This window comes from Falco cherrug, chromosome 6, assembly GCF_023634085.1.
Source record: "Falco cherrug isolate bFalChe1 chromosome 6, bFalChe1.pri, whole genome shotgun sequence".
NCBI classification, from domain to species: Eukaryota; Metazoa; Chordata; class Aves; order Falconiformes; family Falconidae; genus Falco; species Falco cherrug.
The window spans coordinates 79,436,494-79,463,223 of record NC_073702.1 but is presented as its reverse complement, the minus strand read 5'-3'; the positions used below and the strand labels follow the sequence as shown (position 1 = coordinate 79,463,223).

At 46.8% G+C, this 26,730-nt stretch overlaps 1 protein-coding gene across 2 annotated transcripts in view; it reads left to right on the top strand.

Moving 5' to 3' along the window:
- The first annotated feature begins 19,422 nt into the window (after nucleotides 1-19,422).
- TRIM67 (tripartite motif containing 67) overlaps nucleotides 19,423-26,730 on the top strand; it is a 36,406-nt gene continuing 29,098 nt past the window's right edge. Inside the window, exon 1 of one of the 2 annotated variants that reach the window (XM_055713984.1) lies at nucleotides 19,423-20,720. In XM_055713984.1, coding sequence (XP_055569959.1) covers nucleotides 19,791-20,720 — 930 coding nt within the window. In that variant the 5' untranslated portion in view covers nucleotides 19,423-19,790. The remainder of the gene's footprint in view (nucleotides 20,721-26,730) is intronic. The other variant, XM_027806824.2, reaches the window with a different exon arrangement.

Genomic DNA, 26,730 nt, shown 5'->3' with positions numbered 1-26,730 from the left:
CCTAAACTAAAAAGCAATCTGCGGTATGGGTTAAGGTTGCAAAAGGAAAACAAAAGCTAAATTCAAACCAAACAAAAGACTAAAACCCCCTGCGGGGGGAAATGCGACAACAAATGTCCACAAAGAGGGGAAACTGCAAAACCCAAACATCTGTGCTGGAAACGAGATGAGATCAAGCCGATTGCTGCGGCCATGATCAGTCACTGACAGGAACAAACAGGTACACAAACGAGCCGGAAGGGAAGAACAGGGTTTTCTGAAGTATTTTTGGCAAGTCTGAAAAAAATAAGAGTCATTCTGCCTGGGCAAATGCAGACTGAAGGATTCTCTGGCTTTCTTGGCTGAATTGGCCAAGGAAGATGGAAGCCTACAGAGACTGCTGAAATAGGAGCCATCAGAATACGATCGCTAACAAGTCCCACACCTGCCGTGAAAACGAACATTTGATAACATTACATTGTACAAACCTACTGTTTCATATGCTCTCATTTCTTTATATTTGTGTGCCACAGGAACTTGCAACTTTGTACTGATGTATAAATGTAGGTAATAGTAAAAAATACATCCGGAAAGTCAGTTGTAAGGCCCTTCAATAATCTGATTTCCACTTGCATCCCTAAAGACTGCTAATGAGACAGAAGTGGTGGAGATGTTTTGCAGCTCTTGAATTTACAGATCTGACAGGCAAAAGGTATTTGTTCCTTCTCACTCTCGTTACTCTTTCAACTTCTTTTCTAGAAACTGTGACAGGGTGAACCAAATGTAATTTATAGAAGGCCACAAACCCCTACAGTGTGAGAAGTAAGATTTGGAGTGCAAAGTGTACATGCTTTGAGTTCAACTTGCCATTTTTACGTGGTCACCTTTCAGAGTGCAATTGCTTTTTAATTAAATACGAGTTTTCAGAACTTTTTAAACATCGGTGACCTGACATAACTTTAAGATGTCTCACAATGCTCGTCAATTTTCAATGGTAAGCAAAAAGTAACAAGAACCAGCTCTTTTATGTTTCAATGATTAAGAAAAGTTTTAGAATAGACATATTTTTAGAATTGACATAATTCTGTCAATGCTCTGAAAACAGGTTGCTTGCATCCTGTGGCACTCATTCTTTTGATGAAGCCATTTATATTTACCAACTTTATTGTTGTTGAGTCATGCTTTGCTCTGATATTGCTTTGAGGCAGAGAGAGAGAGAGGTAGGATGATAATTTTATATAACTTAGGTGACCTGTCATAGATCAGAAGATAAACAAGCAATGATGTATAAATACTGTGATTTTTAAATAATTTCAGAACTTAAATGCTTTGCTGTCTCTTCTCTAGACTTGATTCTGGAAATGAATTACTTTTAATTCTCATTCATTTAATGAAATACCAGCAAAGCCCTAGCTAGTTAAAATTGCAAGAAGCATGCAATTTAAGATAGTTTCCAAGATTTTTGTAGGAAGATACTTCCTAGTATGTTCCAGAGACCTCTGGCATTCCTAAGACAAGTCCCACAGAGCCTGATCCAAATCTCATGGAAGTCAGTGACAGTCTATCCATTGACCTTAGCTGTAGAAAGAAATTGTGTTGGGTCCTTGGACTGAAATAAGCTCCGTATCAAAGGCCTGTGCATGTTCTGCTCATTGAGTAACCAATACTCAACCTCAAAAATGAACTTAGGTCAGTTTTCAGTGGAGGCAGCAGCCTGGTTGTCAAATGCACCCAGCGGCAGCGATGACTCTTACAGCTGTTCGTAATAAATGAACACAGCACGGTGCCAAATTTTTGAAGTCAGCACCAGATGCAACTGTATTGTCAAGGGAGGTATGGCCTCTTTAGCTTTTCATCCTGTACAGCCACATCTTCCTGGACTGTTCTGGGGGAAAATGGGCTTTTTGGGACTAGTGCAAACCTGTGACATAACAGCCTGGGATAGGTTCACATCGCCCTGTTGAATCAGCGCAGTGATAGCGTTTGGTGTCTCTTGCCCACCTCTGGAAGAAAGAGGGGTAGATTGAGCTGGAAACGGTTGGTCACACAGATCATTGTCTTAAAAAGCAACTGGATATCTGGGGTGTCTGAATGTTAAATGTTTCAGAAAAGGGCTGGTGAACAAACGTGCTGTCACCCTTTTTCCGTAGGGGCCTAGGTCCTTAAAGCAAAACTGGTTTGCCAAATAGAGTTGGGGGCATGCATAATAGTCACATAAATCAGGAAAAAGGGTGTCATTTGTAATACTAGCCTGTGTACACCATCAGATAGTTTTTATCACAGAAAATGTATGGAATTTGAAGAAGGATGTAATTAAACTAAATATTCAAAGGGATGTTTTATCACATTTCATGAATAGCCACCAAAATGTTGTGTTTTGGTTTTTTTTTTTTAGCTGAGGAGAAGCACTTAACATGTGTGGTTTACAGTTGCTACTTCCCATACTGGCAGTGACGTGAGACAACCTGAAGGACTGCAGGTGACCATGCCCTGGGTTGCTGGTATATGATAACATCACTGTTTCACTGCCAAACAGCCAAGCTGTGCAGGTAATGTGTCTTCAGTTTTGTCCTGATTGGTTTTCATGCTATTAGTCCTTCTTGATAATACAATGAGTGTACATTGGCTTTTCTCAGTTTCAATCTTCATCTTTCCTCAGGTCTTTTTGTTGGTTGGTTGGTTGCTTGCTTGCTTGGGTTTTTTTATAGCCATACGGCAATACCTTTACGATCGCAGACTGAAAAGCCTGGTTTGATATAATCACTCCTTTTCCTCAAAACTTCTCCTGAGGTGTTAAGTGCACTGCCACATCCATTTGAACCTCAGCGTAGCAGGACTGCAGCCGAGCAGTTGGGTTGCATAATGCACTTCTCTAAATCAACTTGAGCAGATGGGAAAGAAAACCGCTTGAGCTAGCGCAGCGCAACTCCCCTTGGGCACCTTTCAGATGGCAGTGGAAGTGCAGCCTGGCAATGCCCTACTGTCTTAATTTTGTCCTCTTGGATGATAGAGGCAGCCTAGCCTGAACAAGGGATTATTCTCCCCTGGCTCTTCCTCTCCTCCCAATTTATAGCACTGCAGAACTATATGATTTTAAACATTGCTCATATGGTAATTTTTCTCAATCGTCACGCATTGCTTCGTTTCCACTGGTATTTAGGCAAAAAATAAAATGATGGACAAATAAAAAATTAAACACTCAAGTGAAATATAAATAAGAACAATGTAGGTTAAAAGATAACTAAAAATAGTTGTAGTAGTAAGCCTTGTTTTATGCTTATCAGGTAGGGAGCCCACAGCTGTAAGAAGAAATTAGACCTTGTCAGTTTATTAAAAACCCATGATCACATCTGGTTAATTTATCAAAAACAGAAGGAAGAGAATAGTACTAAGCAAGGCTAAACACATCACTTAATTCAACTCCATGAAGTCATTAAAGTCATACCGGCATAAATTTATGTTTAGCTGGCATTACCTGTTCTCTGGTGTAGAAGCAAATGGTTATATAAAAACAGTAGAAAAATCAAGTTAAGGCAAGCTACATTTTAAGACAGTTTAAGCAGAATCTGTTGGTTTTGACCAAAAGCTTCACCTGCAAAACTTACTCATGTCGAAGGAATTGCATATATGAGTGTCAGTAGTGGTGTCATGGGTTTTAAAGTCCCTGGTCAGCTAGTCAGTGAAGGAGGGACATATCCATGTTCTGGATGGAGGTGCTGCTTGTTCGTGCTGCCTCATGCTGAAAGGGGGAAGAACTCAAGTCTGTTTAGCACCTTGGCCCCAGAGCAAGCCATGGCTGTACCTAAGAACCTGCCTGAAGGGCCATGAGAAGACCACAGACTTTTCTCCTGTCCTTGCTCTGATAAACAGCAGCAGTGCCTGCCCTCTTTTTCTTCTCATACTTCATCCAAAGACTCGGTTAATTTCCAACCCGCTTTCCTCATACAATTTATTGATGTCAGTGGTTGGGAAATTGCGAACCACTTCAAGCTTTAACAATTTTCAAAAAGACTACAGCCCTGTGTGCAAGGGTATTCCCTTATGTGTGTCCTCTGCAGCTTAAATTGTGCTAGACCTAGTTTAGGATGACAGCAATGTGGGCCAAAGAACTGATAAAGCTACAGAGGGTTTAGGGTGTCAAATACTTAAGAGGGACAAACACTGACTATTGGAGAGCCTGCGGCATCGAGGTGCTGAGGCAGATTTAACCCTTTCTAAGCGGACTTGGTCCTGATTGTCTATATATGCAACAGCTGGGTTTAACTTAACTTTGAATTGCCAGGCTTTAATTCCTCCCGGTCTCCTTTTTTCCCCCTCTGAAGCTCCCTAAGTTTTACAGCACTCTGCTCTGGATCCCCTTGCATCTTAACCCAGCACCGTGCATTTCCTTCACATTCCTGTATCTCCTTTAACTGAGTCATTCTGCAACATTTTGCTGCACTTCCTTGTCTTGCAAAGGTTGAATATATCTTTCCCTACCTTTTTGAAGCTTCAGTGTAATGTGAAGCACCAGGGGAGCCCTTCCGGCTTTTATTTTCTCTGCAGGAGTCCGTGTTCAGTTTATCATCTTTGCAGGATACCATGTGAACAGCGGAGTTCATGATTGACATGGGAGGCTCAAAAGGGCTATCGCTATCAGTGCAGGTAGAGCCGATGCATATTTCATCACTGTGGCAGGGGTTTCTATGGGTCTTGTGATCTTTACAGGGATCCTTATGGGAAATTCAATGAGGAGAGTCTCAGGAGAGATTGGAAGACAAGAAACAGAGGCAGCTTTGAGGTGGTTGTGTTGGTGGTGGAACAGAGAGATAATGACATTGAAAAAGCAGCAGTGAAATAAGAAAGAGGTTAAGAGAGAAGAAAAGCTTCTTTTGAGGCTAAGACCTCCGCAGGGAAGAGGGAGCAGAGTTCAGAGATCGTTGGGGCTTTGGCTGGAGCAAAGATAATGGGTTGGAATAAACAAATTTGAAGTGCATGTTTCAGGGATATTGCCCCAGCAGTAGGGTGTGGTGTGTAACCGGTGAGACAGTAAAGAAAGAAAGAAAAAGATGCAGCAAAAGGAAAGAAAAGTTTGCTGGAAACAATACTGAAAAAATAGCACCCTTAAAACAGTTACTGAAATGGTCAGAAAGGCAGAAAGGAGAAAGGGGAAAAGAGAAAAACAAGAACAGCCATGCTGAAATGTATGCAGGAGGGAGGGAGCTCCTCTCAAATTTCTGTTAATGTAGTGTTGTGGTTTAACTCCAGCTGGTAACACCACCCAGAGGGATGGGGAGGGGAGTCGGCAAGGAATTTAAAACTCAAGGGTTGAGATAAGAACAACTTAATAACTGAAATAAAATAAAACAAACCCAATAATAATAATAACAGTTATAATTAAAAAGAGGGAGAAGGGAAGAGGAATAAAATCCAAAGGGAAGAGAGAAAAGAAACCCAGTGATGCACAATACAATTGCTCACCACTTGCTGACCGATCCCCAGGCAGCGATCAGCAGGCCCCGGACAATGCCCCCTGCCCCCCCACCCCCAGTTTATATACTGAGCATTGTGTTCCATGGTATGGAATATCTCTTCAGCTTGTTCAGGTCAGCTGTCCTGGCTGTCCCCTCCCAATTTCTTGTGCCCCTCCAGCCTTCTTGCTGGCAGGACCTGAGAAACCTAAAAGTCCTTGACTCAGCATAACCATTACCTAGCAGCAACAAAAAACATCCGTGTGCTATCAACATTGTTCTCACACCAAATCTAAAACACAGCACTGCCTCAGCTATTAAGAAGAAAATTAACTGTATCCCAGCCAAAACCAGGACATGTACATGGTGAAGAGCTCTTATTTTTCCATTCACATCTCTTTTTGCACCTTTACATGTAGCTTTTCTGTGTTTACCCATATGTATGTGACTTATAAATGGGGTTACCCTGTTTTGCATCACCCCTGAGAGTTTTCAGAGAAGTTAAAGCCTCAGCAGAACACAGCTGTCAAAACCACCTGATGGTTTGCAGTGTGAGCAATCTGATGGGCAGTAACTGATGGACATTGCCAACACCTTCATTCTCAGCAGCTGGAGGGTTTTCTTGTTTCCTTCTGAATATACCTCAGCATTTGATTTTTGACTGCTGCAAAATCAATTCTTCCATTAAAAGCTGTTGGGGGTTTACAGACCATGTGCCTAGGTCTAACGTTCCATGGCTATGCAACATTCCCAGTGAAGACCTCTGCTATGCCGTGTCCTAGTCAGACAAGGACTGTGAGTAGCCTTCAGGGAAGGGTTACAATTTAATCTCTTTTCTCGGGTCTTTGTCTGAAGGAATATGGAAGGATTGGATAGATGGGGGATGTGTTTATTTCAGGAAATACTGTCTCTTCTTCTGTTTCTGAGAGGGAATACATTTGGCAATGTGTTATTGTCAAACTACATAGGTGCTCTCCAGAGAGTCTTGTACACAATGTACCATATCTGTCTGTAAGAGGAATAAACAGGTATATGCTGGTACAAAGCCAGGATCTGTAACAAGAGCTCAGCTCTTCACTGACAAGGAAAGTGCAAGTGACATTTGCGCAGGGCTTTGCAGCAGCTTCTCACACAGTATTACCACAGACCGAGAAAAAAACAGCCTCTGAAGAAACAGATGAAGACGCATTCCTCAGGGATTACTGCAGAGTCAGTGTGCAGCATCAGTAGCCAGCATCCCAAGAGCAGTAAGAGTCCTCTTGCCCAAGGCACTGCCACCACAAACGGGCAGCCTGCCTCTGTAAAACCCAGGGCGAGAGAGAGTTAGAGGCAGACCCTGACATTTGGAAATTAGTCACCCACCTTGTCTCGCTCCTGCTTACCTGCCTGCTTGGCAGTGGAGCAGGCTGGTGAAAGTCTTCCTCTGATCACAGACTGTTTGGAAGCAAACTGGCAGATCTACCACGGGAGCGTGTGTCAGCATTGCCTTCAATCAAAATGCTTCACTAAAAGATTCACTTAATAGCACAAAAAAACCCCAACTTGGCTTAATATTTTGTCCCTCTTGTCTTGCTCCTTCCCCTGGAGGAACCCTGCGCACACCCCAGTGAAGCAGGGGCAGTTTCAAACAAGCTTCTCACAAAAGAGCCACATTCCCCTCCTAGGACTCGTACCTGCCTCCCCTCAGTTCAGTTCCATCCCATGAGTTCTCCAAGGCACCCAGCTGATGTTCAGGATAAATCAGTTTCAATCCCAAAATCTGTTTTATGTCCTTATATAGCCCAAACACGAACTTGAGGCTCTTCTCCAAGCTGTTGCCCATCTCTGTGTTGAACACTGCCTTTGCAGAAATTCTTACCCCAGTTAATCACCTTTCCCTTCTCCCTCCCTGTCCCACTGTTTTCTCTCTGCCATACTACACGTGGCTCAGGCTTTTCCCATCCGCTCAGCCTCCTTCCCCGCAGAGGTCACAAGTCCTCAGGGTGGAAGAAGCTGCTGCTGAGAGGTGAGGAAGAGCCAAGCAGCAGTGAGCTCCTTGCAAATGTGAGTTGGAGAGGGCTCTTCTCAGCTCTCTGCTTGTCCGTCAGATGTGCTTCTTGTCAGTCTTGCAGCTCTTGGGGGAAAGTGGCAGAAGAGCTTTTTTCATCTCAATTTGGCAGGCAACCAGACAGTCGGGTAGGGCAGGGCAGAGGGGTGCATTAGCTACAGATTAAGAAACAAATAAATATCTGAAGTCAATGGAATAAAATTGCACAAAGCCAGAGAGTGACTGTGAGAGGCGGAGACTTCAGGCAGCTTTGCTCTGCGGTAACCTTCACCATGTTGGAAAATGGGCTTTTTTGCCATTGTTGTAATAGGAGTGTTGGGCTTGTTTCTTCTTCGTCTGACAGAGCTCTCTTTCTATAACTCAAATAAATTCTCCTTGGGAGATGCATTTCTGTACTGGAATAATTAAAATCTGAGATGATTCCCCCAAACTGACAGACAGTGTGGCATCAATCATGTCTGCCAGCAAGCCTTACTTCTGCTGTAGCAGCAGGAGCACCAGCTCAGCAGTGGTCTGTGAACACAAGAGAAGCAACACAGGCAGGGAGACGCAACGCTTTTTATTAGACCAAATGGTAGACTTGAAGGAAGGCCTTTGTATCAAAAGTTGCCCATTTTCTCCAAAAGTGTGTGCAGGCCTTAGAAAAGGCAAGATTTCTTCCTTCTAGCCTTGTGTTGCTTACATTACCTGTGCTTTGATCAGGGTCTGCAGCTCGCTTCAAACACTCCCCCAGGACATCTGCTTGTTTTAAGCACCACTGGCTGTCTCTTTTGCTATCAAAAGAGCTCCTTTTGCTAGCTTTTGATATGGGGAAATGCATCCCCCTGTAATCAAAGTGATGTTTAACTCATCCCTGAGCATCTGGAAAGAAACCTTGAAGAGCAGTTACTGGGTAAATGTAAAATACATATTTAGTACCAGCTGTGTAGGATGAGTAGGGGGGGTGTGTATATATGTATATAGTTTGTCATGCTGTATTTGTATTGCTGGAATATGAAGACAGCCACTTTTTTATATTACATATTCAAGGCATACTGCCTTTACTTTTTAAATAGAGACGTAAAATTAAAAAAATGCACAGAAAAAATAGTTTGCATTTCTTATTATAGAATGCCATTCAGCTGAGTGTCTCAGAACATCACAAACCCACACTTATTTAATATTTAGAGTGATCTTGTCATTATTAAGTAATGGACTGACAAATGGCTCAGTAAAAATATTTGAAATTTTAAATATTAAAGAGGAAGAAGCAAGTGGAAGGCAAGTGCCTTTCTGGTCTCGCTGGGGTCACCTCCGCAGCCTCTTCCAGAATTCCTGAAGACCTCTTTCCCCCAATTCCCACCCACCTTCTCTTGGTTGTGATGGAGGTACAGAAAAGCAGGCTGAAATTGCTCTGAGCTGATCAACAGGTGTGTCCTACGTATATATACTCACGTAGAACAGGTTTACATGCATGATCAAAAATGCCATGCGGCTGCTGCTGGCTGCCCGCCTGGGACAGGCACCATGGAGAGCCTACAGCCTCACTGAACCCCTGGGCAGATGATGACAGGAGAGATGAAGGGCTCTCCAGAATAGGGGTGCATGGCCTATTTCAGTGTATTTATAGCGTAGCCTTTCTTTGTTCTGCTCCATGTCCTTGAGGGATGAGGGTCAATTAAGTCTGAATGTCAGAGCTAGCATTGCTACCCACAGTCGTCGTATGAACAGAAACAGCTGTCAGCAACGCCAGAAATAACCTGACATCCAGGAGCAGACAGGACAGTGAGTAGAGTGGGGATCTGTTGTACAAAGTGGCATTTTGCCAAAAGAATGATTTCCCTGCCCCCGCCCCATCACCTCTGGCATTCACATCTGCAGTACCTCTGCAGCCCCTGGTTGGGGGTGCTGCTGTCACTTTAGCAAGCAAAGTCCCTGGAGACAACATTTCTTCATCCCACTTGGCCCACCTGAAGGGTGGGGTGTCAGGTCTAACCTCACTGGCTGCCTGGAGCGGCACAGGTGGGGCGGTCGGTGGCTGGTCCCCATGGCCGGAGTCGCCTGTCCTGTGGTGGGATGAGCCATGCTCTTAGGGTGAAATGAATCCCACCCTCCACCTCTTGCTTGAGGACTTGCACCGTGCATAGATCACAAATGGAGACTGGGTTTTACCAAATCAGAAAAAAACCACAACAACCCCACAGCATTCAATTTTATATATTCCAATTATTAGGAGCAAACAGAAACCACCACACTCTCCTCGTGCAAAACACTTGTGGTTCTGCTAAATGAGCTGCTGCAAACGTTGACATATTCCGCCGATTTTTTGTTACTCAGCAACTACGGTGGTGGTTCATCAGTGAAAAGGCTAAACTGAGTTTCCCTAGCAGAAAAATAATGAAAGAAAATGGAAAGCTCGAGACGTAGAATGGGACTGATGACACCCGTGGCATAGCGGGAGGGAAATGAGGAGCAAATGGAAGTTTGGCAGCCTGGAAAGGTTAGGTTGCAGGCAGAGCTCCTGGAAAAGGATCAGGGGGTCACCAGCCTATTAGGAGATCAAGGGAAGGCAAGTTGTGAAGCCAAATGGAATAATTTAAAAGGCTAGTGAGTGGGAGAGATGAGGATAGCACAGCACACTACTAGGGCAGAGATCTGCCTGATCTGAGACTGTTATAATCTTAATCTTCCCATTAACTGAACAGTTACGAAGATGCCAGCATATACTTTGAAGATACACAATTTCTGCTTGCAGTTGAAACTGGTTGAATCTCAAGGGCAACATCTCAAGCTAAAAAAATAAAATAAAATAAAATAATTAAAAATGAATGGTTGGCCAGATCCCTGCCGCTCCACCCCTGCAGGCAGGAGAACCCATCTCCATCGCTGCTGCCAGGTAGAGGAGCACTCATGCACAGCCGAGAGCGCTGCTCCTGCTTGAAGCTGCCTCTCCAGAAATCCATGGGCGCTCATCCATGGGAGTAAAGCCTCCTGTGCACTGATACAGTGCATATACAGCTGTCTACAAAAGGAAGGGAATTATTTTAGTTTCTCCATCTGCCTTAACCTATTTTTCTTCTTCCTCAGATTCTCATTAGCATCTTTTTGCCCCATCTGTTTTGTTGCACTCCTACTTTGTAGTCTTCCCTCACTATCTATTACTGGCTGCTGTCAAAGACAAGGTGGAACCAGGTTCATCGTCAGGCTGATATGATATGGCCTTTCTTTGTGTTCTTCCTTGGGCAATGGCTTACTAAAAATTAAATCATTTAGTAAAAGGACAAACTAAATAATCAGCAGGGGTTCTTTTTTCCTTGGGTAACACAAGAACACGTATGTTATATTTTGTTTGAATTAAGGCTATAATCATATACCCATTGCTGAAACTGTTATGTTTCATAAAGTGGCCTTATTATTTTCTGCATATTTTCCTTTGTGTGTGGAGTTTTTTCTTTCTATTAAATTGCATATCCGTGGAGGATTTGGGGGCACTCAGCCAGTCAATCCAATTTGGAGTTGGATGGTGGTTATAGTGGGCTAAGTCCCTTATCTGTCCCTGTCAGCTGTTTTACTTCTCTGCTATTGATGGAAACATAAAATTAAAAGTGGAATCAACTCAGAGGAGGCAAGAGCCCAGCAAGAGACCTAGGAGGGAAAAGTTGAGGAGGGAGATTCTGACTAATCTCTCTGCAGCTGGGATAATATGCTGGCAGTTTCAGGTTTAAATATGCATGCAGTAGACTAGTTATTTCACAAATATTGCCATTTCATTTATCTTTGTGGGTATCAAAGCAAGTATAAGAAGAAAACTGAAATCAGATTGGTAATGGTTGGGGGGTTTTTTGAGAAGTGGGTTTCCCACGTGATGTGTCCTGGGAAAGGATGAAACTCGAGGAATGAATAGGAGGCCTGAAAGTGGATTAGCCATTCCTACAGGACACTAGCAGAAGCATAAAGAGGAACAAGCCAGTGTATATACTTGATTCTGTGCATATTTCATGTTGCTTACGTGCTATGGTGGAAAATCAGCTCAAGCTATTGAAATCAGTGGTTACAGTGGTGCAAAATCAACATAAGAAAGAATTTGAATCTGATGAACCAGGCTGTCTGGTGTGACTGTAGGATTCATAGCTGTCTTTGTACCTTCCGACTCTGGACGAGAGAGGACCTTGCATTTCTTCAAGATCAGTACTTCCCAGTAGGCTAAATGGTGACAGCTTCCCAAGTCCCTTGATGACCTAGATTGCTGGAGGTGCGCAGGAGTCAGGTGACGGGGCTTTCTTCGTGCAAACCTCTCTGCTGTGCATGTATTTGGGGACTGGCATTAGGCAATACACTCTCACAAATAAAATCTCTTATGTGAGGGGTCCTCCCCAGGGAGGATCCTCTCTCTCTTATACCATATGAAAAAGAAAACCTCATGATCAGCATTGTACCCCATCAGCAGGCTGGTCCTTCTCCTGTGGCAAGGGAAGGAAAAGGACGACCCTTTAGTGCCTGAGGGACAGGCAAGCACACCTTTTTTCTCCTGAATGAGGGTTTCTTGCCAGTACAGAGGACTGGCGGGACAACCCCCACCTCTTTCTGTAGGAATCACATTCATCAGATCGCTTTCCTCTTGTCCTTGGGGGAGACAAAGGTGCGCCAGGGCTGGGCTCGGTGTGAGGTGGGGAACGAGCGGAGCATTGGAAGCAGGAGGTGTCTGCCTGTGAGGTGAGCAGTGGCAGAAGGGCAGAAAGGCTGCGATGGATGTCAGGAGGGGAGGGTGAGGGAGCAAGGGAGTTTCTCGGCAGCAAGGGAAGAGTGAAGAGTAGTGAGGGAAAGCAACATAAGGAAGAGGGAAGCAGAATCTCTGTACTTATTTAAGAATATTAAAAGATACTATCATAGATGAAAAGAAAACCTAGCAAAGGGAAAGAGAGGACAAAGGCAGAAATAAATTGTTTTTCAAATCAGAAAATGTAATGCTAAACGAAGCAATAAAATACATTGTGAGTGCTATTGATTTGGCTGACATCTATTTTCTCCCTGCTACCAGACAGCTCAACTAGCTGCTGGAGAGGGGCGCAGAAATGTCGGGTAGGCCAGGTGTTGTCTTGATAAAAAAAGGTGTATAAAGCTTGGCATCTCATCGACTTGCCTCCCTACCTGATTGATGCTGATGTCTCAGGCCACAGATGTTGCTCTTTGGATCTGGTACAAATTCCCAGTGCTGTTGCAAGGGGCCACTCCTCCCCACTCCTGTCCTTGTGTAGGCACGGACACCTCTGAATCAAGATGCTGATGCTGAAAAATAACTGTCGTGAGCTGGATTGATTCTTGTGGCTGTGTGAAAGCTACCATGAGCGCAGGAGGGGTGGTGAGAATGGGCAGCTAGGGGTGGTGGCAGAAATGACCTCCCTTTACAGTGGTGACACAGATTTTTGCTGGATAACAGTGCTCATCTCATCACCAACTGGCAGGACACGAGTCCCCATGCTCGTAAGAGGCCTCTCCTGTCTTGATTCTCTGGTGCGTGCAGTGCAGGAGTTCTTGTTTACTTAACAGAAACCAAGCTGAAAAGAGAAGGGGAAGCCCAAGGCAGCCCCCGTTTCTGGTTTCTGCAACCTGTCAGTCTGGCCTCACTCGTAACTATCACCTCCTACATTTCTCCCCAGTGAACCTGTTTTTTTGTCCTCTACCCTTTGTTTCTCCGTGCAGCTTCCAAGTCTCTCGATACTCGGTGCTCCTGGGCAGCACTGCAATAAATAGAGGAGGCTTTGGTCAAACCCACTAGAACTCCATGTAAATTTTGTCCCATTAGCTACAGCCAAGGCAGGTTCCACAGATCTCCTGGTCTTTCAAATATGCATTCAGGGCATGGTTTCTGGAGACCTTGTGGGAGGTTATGATCTTGAGCTACTTGCAGAATAGAAAAGCAAAGCCCATCCTTGAGCGTATTTATAGATCCTTCATGACTCAGGGAAATTTCCTCACTAATTGTCTTTTGCTAAACAGAGATAGCATTTTTTATCTTATGTGTAGTAAAGCTGTAGAAAAGCTACTTGGGCCTCCCTTCTTGAGAAAAGACCTTTCTCAGTGAGTCACAAATGGATCAGCTCCCTAGCCCAGTTCACAGAATACTGCCTGCCCTTTCAGGGACAGTAAGTCACTACCCCTTTATGTAAGGATTTTCTTTACATGTGGAGAGATTGCCACATGGTGGCAATTTACCTCCACTTTACAATTGTATATACAAGTACCTAACCCAGTCAAGCTTCTTTTCCAAATGTCTGCTTTCTTTCAGCCCATCCCATGCTCGTAGGAAATGCTGGTCCTTCAATGTTCAGATTACTTGCTCTTCCTTTGTTTGTGTTGGGGGTCTTTGTCCCTCTCCTCCCTTCCCTCCCACCCCCAATGCTTAGGATGCCATTACATTTTCCTATCTCCTTCCATCCTCCCTAACAGAAGAGACTATTGGGGCAGGTTTGAATTTTATATAATCATTGGCTAGTTTCTTAAAAAGCCGGATAAACTTATTTTCCTTACAGGCACGAGTGGGATGACCACAGGGGCAGCTGGGGAGAGCAGGGACCCACAGCAGGACAGTGCAGAGGGTTGAGACAGACCACAGCTCTGTGCTCAGGACTTTCTTATGACCCTCTCCTCAAGAAGGCACAGGGAACAAAATGAGGAGCCATAACCCAGCCTCTGCCGTAACACCTTTGAAACCAAACCAGCTCTGTCAGAAGTCTACACGCTTACTTTAAAAGAAGGGCAGCAGATGTGACAAGAACTCCCTATAATAATCGTACTGTGAAGATGCTGACTATGATCCCATTACCAATGGTGTTCTGAAACGGGTCCAAAGCAGTGCACAGTTTCCCGCTCTCCTTTACACGCAGCTGCTTAGGGTCCAGCACTCTCATTCTCTTGCCTCTCAGAACTGCAAGCACCCTTCTGAGGATGCTGCCTGTAGCAGCTATGGAAAGGATCTCACTCCACTGCAGGAACAGCAACAAAGAGAGGGCTTCTCACGCAGCAGAAAAGCCAAGATGTCCCTGGAGTGATTCCAGTGGCTTGCAGGCTGAGATATTTTTACAACATCACAGAAACACGAGATGTTATTTTTCAAGAGTCCTGATTGTAGGTTAGTGTCTGTTGTGCTTTCTTTGTGCTTTCTTTTCAATGCACATTTGTTAAGAAGTGCTGAAACTGACCTCTTACTGAAATTTGTCTGTGCCAACCTACCACTTTTTGTTGGCATGTATGTTTAAAGCAGTATTTTCCTCTGTATGGAATTTCATTCATAGATGGCAGATACAGGTTCAGAAGTGTGACTATTTGACAAGCAATGTTTAGGATCAAGTGTCATTTTTTGCTATTTAACCATTATAACAAGCATATACTCAGCACACAGTCTGAATAAAATTCCATTGTATAGAACTGTCCTGTGTTGTAAATTATATTTTTTGTGGCAGATTTACTCCTCTGACAGAGAAAATTCAATATGTAGCTGCATTTCTATTACAGATACAGTCCTCTGCTAGCCAACAGATAAGCTTTTTATCAGCAGCCATGCTTCTGTGGCACTCTTCTGGGCTCCTGCCAAGCTCTGCCTTCATTCCTTTCATGAACAGATCAATGTGCAAACATTTGAAAAACCTAAATAACATAGTAGCTACTTGAATGTAGGCTTAAAAAAAAACACCACCAAACACAGAACCAAACTGGTTTCAAAACTGTTACACCCACCTAATGTACCTCATGCAAATCTACAAAACCAAGGAAAGAAGGGAAGGAGGTAGCACAGAGCAACATTTCCAAAGCTTCCCTGCCCGATGGACCATATACATCAACTTTTTCTCTAAGCCACGGTGGAAGCCTACCCTCCTGTGCCTCCTTGCCACATCACCCCTCAAACAGAACATGCAATACCAGCATCAACTGGAACTAGTACTTTTGGGGAGAAAAGTCTGGTTAAGAATGTGATGAAGAACAAGCAGAGAGGAGAGGTTACAGTGTGGCGTGTTGTTTGTTACCCATAACGGCAACGCCAAGGTGGGTGTGTGGGATGTGTGTATTGATACACACGGTCACTGGTTAATGCCCCAGTCTGAAATTCAGAGAGAGATGACCAGCAGCTGCAGCTGCATTGTCTGCAGGGGTTGCTGAGGGCATCCTCTGCTGATAATTGAGCACCATACATTTATAACATTATAACGAGGCAGTGGGATTCTTCACATTACACCACCACACAAGCTGCTGGCACAAGCCCAGGTGCATTTTGTCTTCTCTGCTCTTGTGAAGTAGCTCTCTGTCCTCCTTTTTGCAATGGAATAAGCACCTGTGGAGATAAGATCTTTTTTTTTTTTCTCTTTTTCTCTGTTACCCTTCAAATAAGAGGATGTGTGCTAGGAGTGATGCCCTTTAGCGGGAGAGATGCTGGAATACTGGAGTCAAAAAGTTCCCCATGGGGAAACAGCAGTGGTAAAAGAAGAAAACTGAAGAAAGTGAAGTGACCTTGGTGGGCAGCTATTGAAAGAAAAAAAAAAAAAAAAGAAAAGAAAGAGGGAAAACTGGTTGGAAAGGTTTTAATGTGTGAGGGTAATATAAAATGTAAAAAGGTACCAGAAAAGGAATGGGAAAACAACAACAACAACAAAGGGAACAACAAACAGAAGGAGAAGGCATAAGCAATAAAGCAAGAGAGGCAAAAAGATGAATCAAATCTCTTTCCTTACTGAGGGGCTGTACCACAACCTGCCTTATCTTTTTTTTTATATAAATGTATAAATAAACTTCACTAGCTTTCTTCCTGTCAAGGGCGATATAAAAGGTGATAATAAGTTCTTACGGAGGGTAAATAGTTTAAGGGGATGATACTAGTGATACTGAAGTATTAAAATAAAGATCAAAGCCAGGATTGCCAGAATAGGGTTTCCAGGTTATCCATACATAGTTATGGCTCTAACGGATTAAAGACTTGTTTGAACATAAAAAGATGAAAAATGGTAGGGATCATCTCCATTACAAAAATGGCTTGATTACAAAACAAGGTAAAGGCCCAATTCTATCAGGCTCAGATCGAACAGTGAATGAATAGCTTCATTAAAATTAGTGGGATCGACTCGATGTGATCTGTTCCTCATCAGGAGTAAGGGTGTCCAAAGCCAGTCTGCCCAAGCTCAGTGGCACTTTGCAACGCTTAGATCAGTTTCTGTTCTGGCTTTTGGAGCGGTAGGGATGACAGCAGTGTTTTGACTGTTCACCTCCGTCAGCAGCAGCAGACTTGCTGTTACATAGATAAACATTTGTCATCAGGAGTGCTCTGCAATCTAAACCCATCAGAGCATTGAGCATTGTTACCGTAAGTGCCAGTTCCACCAGTAGTCTCCAGTGGCATGGGGATGAAGGTTTCTGCATTTGAACTCTACAGTCCCTTGGAAACCAGAGCTGTTCTGGGATCAGTAGGATAGGTAAACAGGCGCACCGGGCCACACAGCTCTCCCTGCTCTCAAAGCCATAGCTCTCCTGGGCACAGACATTTCAAACAAACTTCTAAAGTAGGTGAAAAAAAACCCTGAATGAAGTAAAAGTCACACTACAGTATAGAGAACACCAGATCACTTTTTCATCTCTGTTTCAAATGCCATCTATTATACTGATATGGTCTCAGGCCAAATCAGGTTTGTGAAGAGAAGTAAAGTTCAGTTTGAAAGGGAGTGGTTGTACTCCAGAGACAGTTTCTTTCTTGCCATTTCCCTCTGTAGTCAAGTGCAAACAGTTCTAGGATTTTACATAAACTTTAGGGTAGGGTTCAAAATGGAAATGTAAAATTCAGTGTATCAGAACTCTGGAAGTTGTAAACCCTGGCTAAAAAGCAGCTGTAAAGTGGAGCTGGTCAGGTTTGGGGTCCATACCTTTACATTTCCACCAGTTCCTGTCTGGTCTGTCCAGTTTTGCTCAGATGTCTCAGACCTGATGCTACCACTACACTTTACGATCACTGTCACCTTATACACAGGACAGGTAAAGAAAGAAAGGAAAAGTCCAGGAAAAAGCTACCATGCCTTCCTAACTATCTTCAGGATTATGGCTTCCAACATAAACTTGAAATCTGTGACTTGAATTCACCTATAGGTCTGCAAGAAATGTTTGGCATACAGCCACTCTCGCTGCTGACAGATGGTAGAGCAAAGAACAGAGCCTATGAGGATAACAACATTGCACCCACAGCTTTTCCTTGCAAGGCAGTAGCATAAGGTCGCTGTGAAATCAGTGGTGTTCCCCAACATTTCTTGCACTGCTGAGTTTTCTGGCTGGAGGTAGCCCAAACACCCAGGCGGCTGATAAACTCTCGATTTTGGCACAGAGCTGACATAAAAGAAGAAGATACCTAGCCAGAGACAGGCAGGTTTATGTGGGTCAGGGCTGTGTCTTTTATGTGCCAGAGGCCAAACCTGCCCTTCCCACCTCCAGCCAGGGAACTACAAAGCTTTCAACCCCTCGGGACTTCTTTCCCCCTCGGCTTGTCAAAAGAGCAGCTAGGCAGGATACAAAAAGGAAAACTGCTGCAAGACAAGAATGAAAAAATGGGAAGCTTTAATACATTCCTACTGTCTGTCCCCATTCCTCCTTTTCTACGCATCAACAGTTTTAATAATCTGGCAAAAGCAAAACCTGAAACTAGAAAAACCTTTCCTGCCCAGTGTCACTAAATGCTCATCATGTACTAAGAAACAGAACGATGAGAAGCAACGCCTTTAGTATGTTTCTCTCTTCTTTTTTTCATTTGACACCAGTGAGTTCTGCCTTTGCATTTTTTAAAAAGCTGCTCTAAAAAAAGCAGCTCGCATTTTAAAATGAACAAAAAAATAGGATCTGATTAGGGATCTGAACTTAATACAGAAGAGGCTTTTAAACAAGATAGACCAAAAAGAGAAGAAGAAGAAGAAGAAAAAGAAGAAGAAGAAAACAAAACAACAGTGAAACCACTCTTATGTATAACTGCTATGAAAATAGACCAGTTACATCCACGCTAAGCATTTGTAGAGTAAATAAAGCAGATGGGGGATTTCCCACTGCTGGTTTCTTTCTTCTAAGGGTGGTTATTTTCAGTCCATAAACTCTCGGCTGTCAGCCCTCATTTATCTTCCCAGCCAGTTTCCGCTGGGGTCAGGCGGCTGCGAGCCGGGCGGTGCGGGGCGGCGGGGCCGGGGCCGGGGCAGTGAGGAGCGACGGGGCCGGGGCGGTGCGGGGTGGCCGGGCTCGGGGCAGGGCGGCGGGGCCGAGCCCGGGGCGGTGGGGGTTGGCCGGGCTCGGAGCGGTGCAGGATGGCTGGGCTCGGGGCAGGGCGGCGGGGCCGAGCCCGGGGCGGTGCGGGACGGTGCGGCGGGGCCGAGCCCGGGGCGGTGCGGGGTGGCCGGGCTCGGGGCAGTGCGGGTTGGCCGGGCTCGGGGCAGAGCGGCGGGGCTGAGCCCGGGGCGGTGCGGGGTGGCCGGGCTCGGGGCGGTGTGGGGCGGCCGGACCCGGGGCGGTGTGGGGCGGCCGGACCCGGGGCGGTGCGGGGCCGAGCCCGGGGCGGTGCGGGGTGGCCGGGCCCTGCCCGCTTCCGCCCCTTCCCGCCGCGGCGTTTGGAAGCGCGCCTGGCCCTTCCCATTTAACCCCTTTGCGTTCCTGGCCTCTGCACGGCGCCTGGCGCTCGGTGCGCTCGGCTGCGCTCCGGCACGGGGGGTGCGTGCGGGAGAGGCGCGCTCTCGGCTTGTTGGCAGGCGTCCTCCTTTTTCTCCGGGGAGGGGGGGAAAGGGCTACTGGGCATAACGGAACCCCGCCTGCCTTCGGTCCGCTACCCAAACAATGGCTTTATTTAAACGTATAAAGACATCGCTGCAGAGAGTTCCTTTAAAAAATGTTTTCGCCGTCCAGAGCCGTAGAGAGAGCGACCACTTATTTGCTGGAAAGGGCTCCTCCCGCCCCCTCCTACTCCTGCCCTCCCTCCTCCCCCGCCTCCCTTCCCCATATATTATTACTCTATGCCACCAACGTTAAAACAGCCCCACCGCGCTCGCTGCCCGCGCCGCGGCCGGCCGGCCGCCTCTCCCTCGCCCCCAGCCGCCTGCAGCCGCCGGGCGGCTCCTCGGACCCGGCCCGGCGCGGCGCGGAGCTGTCTACCCCCGGCGGGTGCTGAACCGCCCGGCGCGGCAGCGGGGGCCGGAGCCCTCCCGGCCTCGCCCCGGCGTCCGGAGCCGAGGTAGGCGGCGAGGGGCGCTGCGGGGGATGGGGGGAGCCGGCTGCGACCCCGCGCCGCCCGCCTGAGCCTGCCCGCGCCCCGCACACAAAGCCGCGGCGCGGCCATGGAAGAGGAGCTGAAGTGCCCGGTGTGCGGCTCGCTCTTCCGGGAGCCCATCATCCTGCCCTGCTCGCACAATGTCTGCTTGCCCTGCGCCCGCACCATCGCCGTGCAGACCCCGGAGAGCGAGCAGCACCTGCCGGCCCTGCTCCACCCGCGGGGCCCCGCGCCGCCCGCCGCCGTCGCCGCGCCGGGCCCGGGAGCGGCCGCGGGCTCCGCCGCCTGCCTGGACTCGGAGTGCGCGGCGGGCGGCGGCGGCGGCGGGGACCACGCGGACAAGCTGAGCCTGCACAGCGAGACCGACAGCGGCTACGGCTCCTACACCCCCAGCCTGAAGTCCCCCAACGGCGTGCGGGTGCTGCCGCTGGTGCCGGCGCCCCCGGGAGCGGCGGCGGCTCCGCGGGGCGCGGGTCCCGCCAGCTCCTCCCTCACCTGCCCGCAGTGCCACCGGAGCGCCTCCCTGGACCAGCGCGGCCTCCGCGGCTTCCAGCGCAACCGGCTGCTGGAGGCCATCGTGCAGCGCTACCAGCAGGGCCGCGCCGCCGCCGCCGCCAAGTGCCAGCTCTGCGACCGCAGCCCGCCCGAGCCGGCCGCGGTGCTGTGCGAGCAGTGCGAGGTGCTGTACTGCGCCGCCTGCCAGCTCCGCTGCCACCCGGCCCGCGGGCCCTTCGCCAAGCACCGCCTGGCGCCGCCGCCCGCACACCCGGGCGCCCCCGGCGGCGGCGGCAGCGGCGGCGGCGGCGGCGGCGGCGGCGACGGCGGGAAGGGGGCGGGCGGCGGCCGCAAGCTGCCGACGTGCGCCGAGCACGACCTGGAGAACTACAGCATGTACTGCGTGAGCTGCCGCAGCCCCGTCTGCTACCAGTGCCTGGAAGAGGGCAGGCACGGCAAGCACGACGTGAAGGCCCTGGGCGCCATGTGGAAGCAGCACAAGGTGAGTCCCCTCGGCCGGCCCGGAGGAGCTGGGGCGACGCTCGGTGCTGGGGTTTGCTCCTGCTGGTGTCCCGGCATCGGGCTGGAGTTTGTGGCACGTGAGGCTGCTTCGCCTCCGTCGTCCTCCTGGACTTCTTCCCCCTTGGAATGGTGCTCTTAGGTCCTTGCTGACCGCCCAGCGACCCTGCAGCCTCTGCTCGGGGCTAGGCAACCCGCAGGCTCCCTGCCATGTCGGCCTCGCCGTGGCCAGCGCACCTCAGGCCCAGGCAGGCCCCAGCCGGGCACCTGGGATTAGCGAGCCCACCTCGCTGATTTGCTTGCCTGCCGCAGGGTCCTTGGCCATCCCAGCCTCTCACGGGTGGCAGCAGCTGCCTGCGAGGAGGCGGGATGGTCGTTCCTTCCGTGTGCCACCTCCCTGTCAGCCAGGACTCGTTGCAAGCTGCCACAACCATTTCCCACCACCTGTCAATGAGGGAGAGTGGCCCAGAGACACTGGAATGTTTTAGACATTTTAGACGGGAAAGCGTGATAAAGAGGATTGCGAGGCATGGTGGTGTCCCTCGAAGAGGCCTCCCCTCCCACTCACTTAACAAGGAGGCCAGGAGGAACGGCTGGAGGGACTTCCATGACACAAAGATTAGTGAAGAACCGCAGGATGGATGGGGTCTGAGGACAAGTAAAGGTTCTTCTGATTCACATAATGTCATGACCTGATTCACGCTCCCCTGCAAGTGATGCTCCTTAGGCCTCCCTGGGACCCCTGGGGAGACACTGGAGGCAGCTGCTTTGCCACACAGGGGGGTTGCCGAGGTCTGGTAGAGCTGCCGGGTCACTTGGCCATGCTCTTCTTGTTAAAAATTAGACTTTGCAACCATTTGCATAAAGAGCAAGACATGACCTTAGAAGCTGAAAGGGTGTATGAAGTTAGCTCTTTCTTGCTGAGAAGGGCGGACACTGGAAAAATGATTAGTTAAATAAGTATGAACATATAAAGGGGACTTTAATATCCCCGTGCCAAGAGCAGTCCTTTGGCGTTTCCCACTGTACTGGGGGTGGGGGAAGGACTTCCCCCACAGCTGTGCAAAGAGCACTTGGCCAGCTCTGCTGGTCACCGAATTCTCTTCTTCCCGTTCTCAGCTGCAGCTAGCAGTAAAGGCAGCACGGAGAGATCCTTTCAGACACTGCAGGAGAGGGCAAAATCATGACTGGTCTCATAGTCCCTCAGCCATGAAGTGGCTGAGCACAAGCTAGGCCAAGACATCTGGCAAGACAAAAAATTGACTGTTTTAAGATTCAAAAAAGGTGCCCCTTGGGGTGATCTCCATAGTTTGTCCATTTGAGAAAGACAAACGTTTTCAGTACGTGTTTCAGTCTGCATGCTCTGCCAAGGGCTCAGCCATCTCCTCCCTAACGTGATGGGTATTTGTGCATAGGAGAAGTTCCCCGGGCCCAGAAGGAGCAGATTACGAATTTACAGCTATTGCTGTTTATGGCAATGGCAGAATCCACTTCTGAGCATAATTATTTTAATGAGCAGGGACTGAGTTCACTGTTCAAGTGTGGCTGGTGTTTTGGAGAGTGTGAGAGACCAGCTTGTGCCATATTATGGTCTGCCATGAGTTAAAACCGTTTGATGCCTTTTTGAACAATGTGATAAACTCTGGTGTAATCAAAGTTCAGAGTTAGTCACTTGCTCTTTTTCCTAATGTCAAATATTGTCCAAAGAATGAAAAATACCCTGGAGGCTTCTATTTTTACTGTATTTTTTTTTCTAGGACTAAGGCATCGAAGAATGCGATTTTCCTCTTATTTACAGACTTAATCAATGTGAAAATTCTGTCGAAAGAAAAAAAATACTCAAATTTAACTAATTTGGGGACTCTAAAATTGTGCTCATGTGAATATTATTTTTCCTAGAGCAATGTGCTTGGCAGAAAATAAATATAATGGAAACACATAGCCAGACCGCCTAAATCATCAGGTCACATTCATTCAGATAAATTGTTTTGGAATTGGATGCTTCTGCTTAGAAATAGTTCTCAGATACAGCAATTTCTACAAGTTTATTACCTGTAGTTACTTTGGCCAAACCATAAATTACTTAGAATGGTATGCCAAATGTAATTCAAGTTTTATATGTTCTCTCCAGATGCTCCAGGCATAGCTTGGTAGAGGCAGCTGGAAGGGCTTGTCCATAAGCATTCTTAGCCCAGTAAATTTGGCAGACTAGTTGTTCACCATCAACTGATAAGCACCTGCTTATCTCCTTCTAAGGCCAGTGGCTGGTATTCTTCATTTAAGAAGGGCTGCCAGAGCCACTTACCCTCCTCTCAGGACACAGTTTCATTCCACAACAGCAAACTTCAAACATTTTTTCTACTGACTGTAGAACTGCTTTTCCAGAGGCCCTGCCGGCCTTCAGTCTCAGGATCCATTTCCATTCCACTTCTGTATTAGCCTTTTGTTCAAACTGTTTAACTTGTCTGTCTGGGCCTTACATAGTGAGAAATTCTTCACTCTGAGGGTTGCAAGGCACTGGAACAGGCTGCCCAGAGAAGCTGTGGATGCCCCATCCCTGGACGTGTTCAAGGCCAGGCTGGACGGGGCTTTGAGCAACCTGGTGTAGTGGAAGGTGTCCCTGCCCATGTCAGGGGGGTTGGAACTGGGTGACCTTTAAGGTCCCTTCCAACCCTAACCGTTCTATGAATCTATGATCTAGTGGCAAATTACAGAGTGTATAACCTTGTCTGTTCAGTGCTGCAGACCATGCAATGAAATGTGCATTTACCCTCAGCTGCACTGCTGGCATAAAAGCTGTACTAGATTTGTTGGCCCCTGTTAAGGTGCAGGTTCCCCATTACGCTGCTGTATGTGACTTCTACAGAGAAATTAAAAATGGTATAAAACAACAACAGGTCTCCAGTGGCATAAATCTGTGAAAAATCTACTGACTTGGATGGACTTCATTATATTCACTTGCATGAAAAGTGCATCTGGACCGGCAGTTTAAGGTTATTAAGTAAAACTGTGTAAGTCTTATGCCAACAGTTAAGTCTTTCTATGTCTTCATAGCAAGAACAGTGACACTGTTGTCAGATTTAAGTTGGTAGGGCTTTTGACCTGCTAGTATGAGGAATGATGATGGACGTTTTGCCCATTCTGAGTGGAGATCTCTCTCTCTCTCTCTCTCTCTATATATATATATATATCTATATATAGAGAGAGATATATATACCAAAAAGCCAAAAAAAACCCACAGCTGGATAGGCCTGTGAAGGACAGGCAGGCAGGCAGTTGAAGGCAAGTGCTGGCGTCCAAGTGTCTGCTTTTATTTGCTGGCTTAAAGAGTTGTGTTCCCAGAACCACATGGGCTGTTTCAGAATTCAGCGCCAGGGCAAGCTAGTCTAATCAATAGTTAGTCCACTACTAAGGAGAGATGGAGGGAAAACAAGTTAAATGAGCATGAACTGAAAAAGGACGTGGGCATTATCTGGTTCATTTTCTAAAATCAAAGGAAGCATCGGTCTTCCATACCCATCTGGATTTAAGTACTCACCCTTCTTATCTCTGTTCCTGTATTTGACAGAAGTAGAAACTCAGTATCCATCTCCAGCATCCACATTATTGCTTGAAAGACCAGGTATCAAAGTAGAGATAGCGCTAGGCAGAGTATCATTTTGTCAGGTGTTATTAATTGTCGCAGTTAGTGGAGCTTGCAGCATTTCAGTTTGGCTTCCAGTAAATATTTCTGCAGCACAAAAGATTGCTTTGAGAGTACAGGGCATTTTTTATGGCTTGGTTGGTTTACTGAGGGCTTAGTCATGTTGTTCCATTTGATTTTAATGGGAAGTGCATGACTAAATTCCACTGCTTTGTAAGGTATCTTTTACAAATGCTTGGAAAAACAAGGCTATTATCTCTAAGTGGGTTTCACAAATGGAAATCTGGTCTTCTCCTCAGCTTCACACTGCAGTTGTGTTAATGCAACCACAGGTTTTAATGAACATGGCAATTTGCTTATGAGCCCTTTGAACAATGACATCGTTGAGTTTCTATTGCAGCTTTTTGCGACGGGAGCATGCCAGGAGCCAGGACTGACTGTGCTAATTGCCGTCGTACATATGCCGGCTACAATTCGTATGCAGTGATTCAGTTTTCTGTGGCTGCTGTGATGCCAACATATAGCTTTTGGCTCTTCTTATCTGGTGAAGTGCACTTTGAGATGATTTCAGAGCTAGGGCAGATGTTGGAAAAGTGCACGTTTTACTTTTGTCAGGACCAGCCATTGATTTTGATTTGAAAGAAAGGATCCTTTGCCGACAATTTGGTCGGGCCAGTCAATGGCAGAGCGTATCTTGCTTTCACCACCTATTTCTTTCTTGCTTCCTCCCCAGCCCCTTGGTCATACACTGCTTCCACCTTGTCCTGTGTCAGCTTGACAAACCACAGGCTCAGATGTGCCTTGTGGATGGAGCACAAAGTGTGATCAAAGAGGGTGGGCTTTAAACTCTGGCGACAATGATCAGTCCATGGAGAGCTGATCTGAAGTCCCGATTGTCTGATCTGGCAGAAAGCTGGGACTCTTTTAAGGACCTGGAGTTTGCTTCTGTGAGCTCAAGCAGCATTCATATCAAACATCATCGCTTTAAATTTTTGTGCTGATGTGAGTTTGTGTAAGAGAATACCAAGTATCCAAATATTGAGAAACATACACAGTAATTGTCTTCCCATTACATTTGTTGCAAATGAGTTGTAGTAAAGCCAATTTTATTTTCAAATTTAGCACTAATGTTATACCTACAACTGGGCTAAAGGGGAAACATTTGTGTGAATATGACGAAAAAAAAATAGGTTGACTTCTTTCTCTATAATTCAGTCCCAGCTCCCAGTCAGGGTTCATACCCGCTTCCCACAGAGCCATGTGGGCTGAGACAGCTGCCTGCCTTGGAGCTGGGTTATGAAGTGCCCGCAGGGAGCTGCCTGGGTCTGCTCTTTGCTGTCCTGCATGAGTGAGCGAGCACAAAAGGAGGATGAGTAGGAGATGTTTAGGCAGGAGGTAAGCTCAAGCAGCCTGAAGAAGTGAGCTGTACCCTTTTTCAGGGATGGAGTAATTTTCTTCCCTCTGGCAGCAAGAAGGAAGCAGAGAATGAGTGGTGACTTGCCAAATTTCAGTGAGGTAGTTGCCAAGTCCACCTGAGGGGTAGACCCATGAAGAGGTCTGCAGGACACTCATCATGGGACCTATCTGGTCGCTCTGCTTTATGTCTGAACGGAGAAGTAACGCTGGATCTGGGCTTGCCATGGGCTGACAAGCAGAGCAATACAGTTTCCATAATCCCAGCCAGGTTTCCAGGGAAGCTGCGCTGGGGCTGCTCCAGTCAGACCATGGCAGTTCTGGGTCTGCGGGGGGGGCAGAACCACTGTTTCCTTCCCATCCTGGAAGTCCATTGAGAAGACTCTGGTTTGGTTTAGAGACCTCAGGTGCCAGCTCAGGGAAGGGGAGGTTAGGTCTTCAGTGTGGACTTATAAAAGACATATTCCATTTGTCTCACCAGTCAAAGTTAGAGGAAAGGGTTTTTCCAACTTTTCCAGAAATATTCACCCTTTTTGGGGGTTGGAGCACAGGAAATGGGAGCCCCAAAGGGACATTACTATGAAGTCTAAAAATGCAGATTTGTCTTTGAAGTCCTAGTCTCTCTCAGGTTTGGTAGGATCTACCACATTTATAAAGAATTCAGACTTTGATGAAAAAAACAGTGCCATTTTGGAAAGCACTTGGGGATTTTTCATCATGACAGACGCTACTGTGTAAGTGTAAGACTATTATCTCCTTATATATGTGGGTAGCTGTCTTATAAAAAGATATTTTGACTTACTAAGTCACTGCAATAAAGTGGAATGTACAGACACAATACTTGACTGCCCCCACATGCATATTTCACCTTTATTAAATCTTATTACAATAAAAATCTTAACTATTCTTTTCTAGCACAAACACTCTGTGCGTTAAG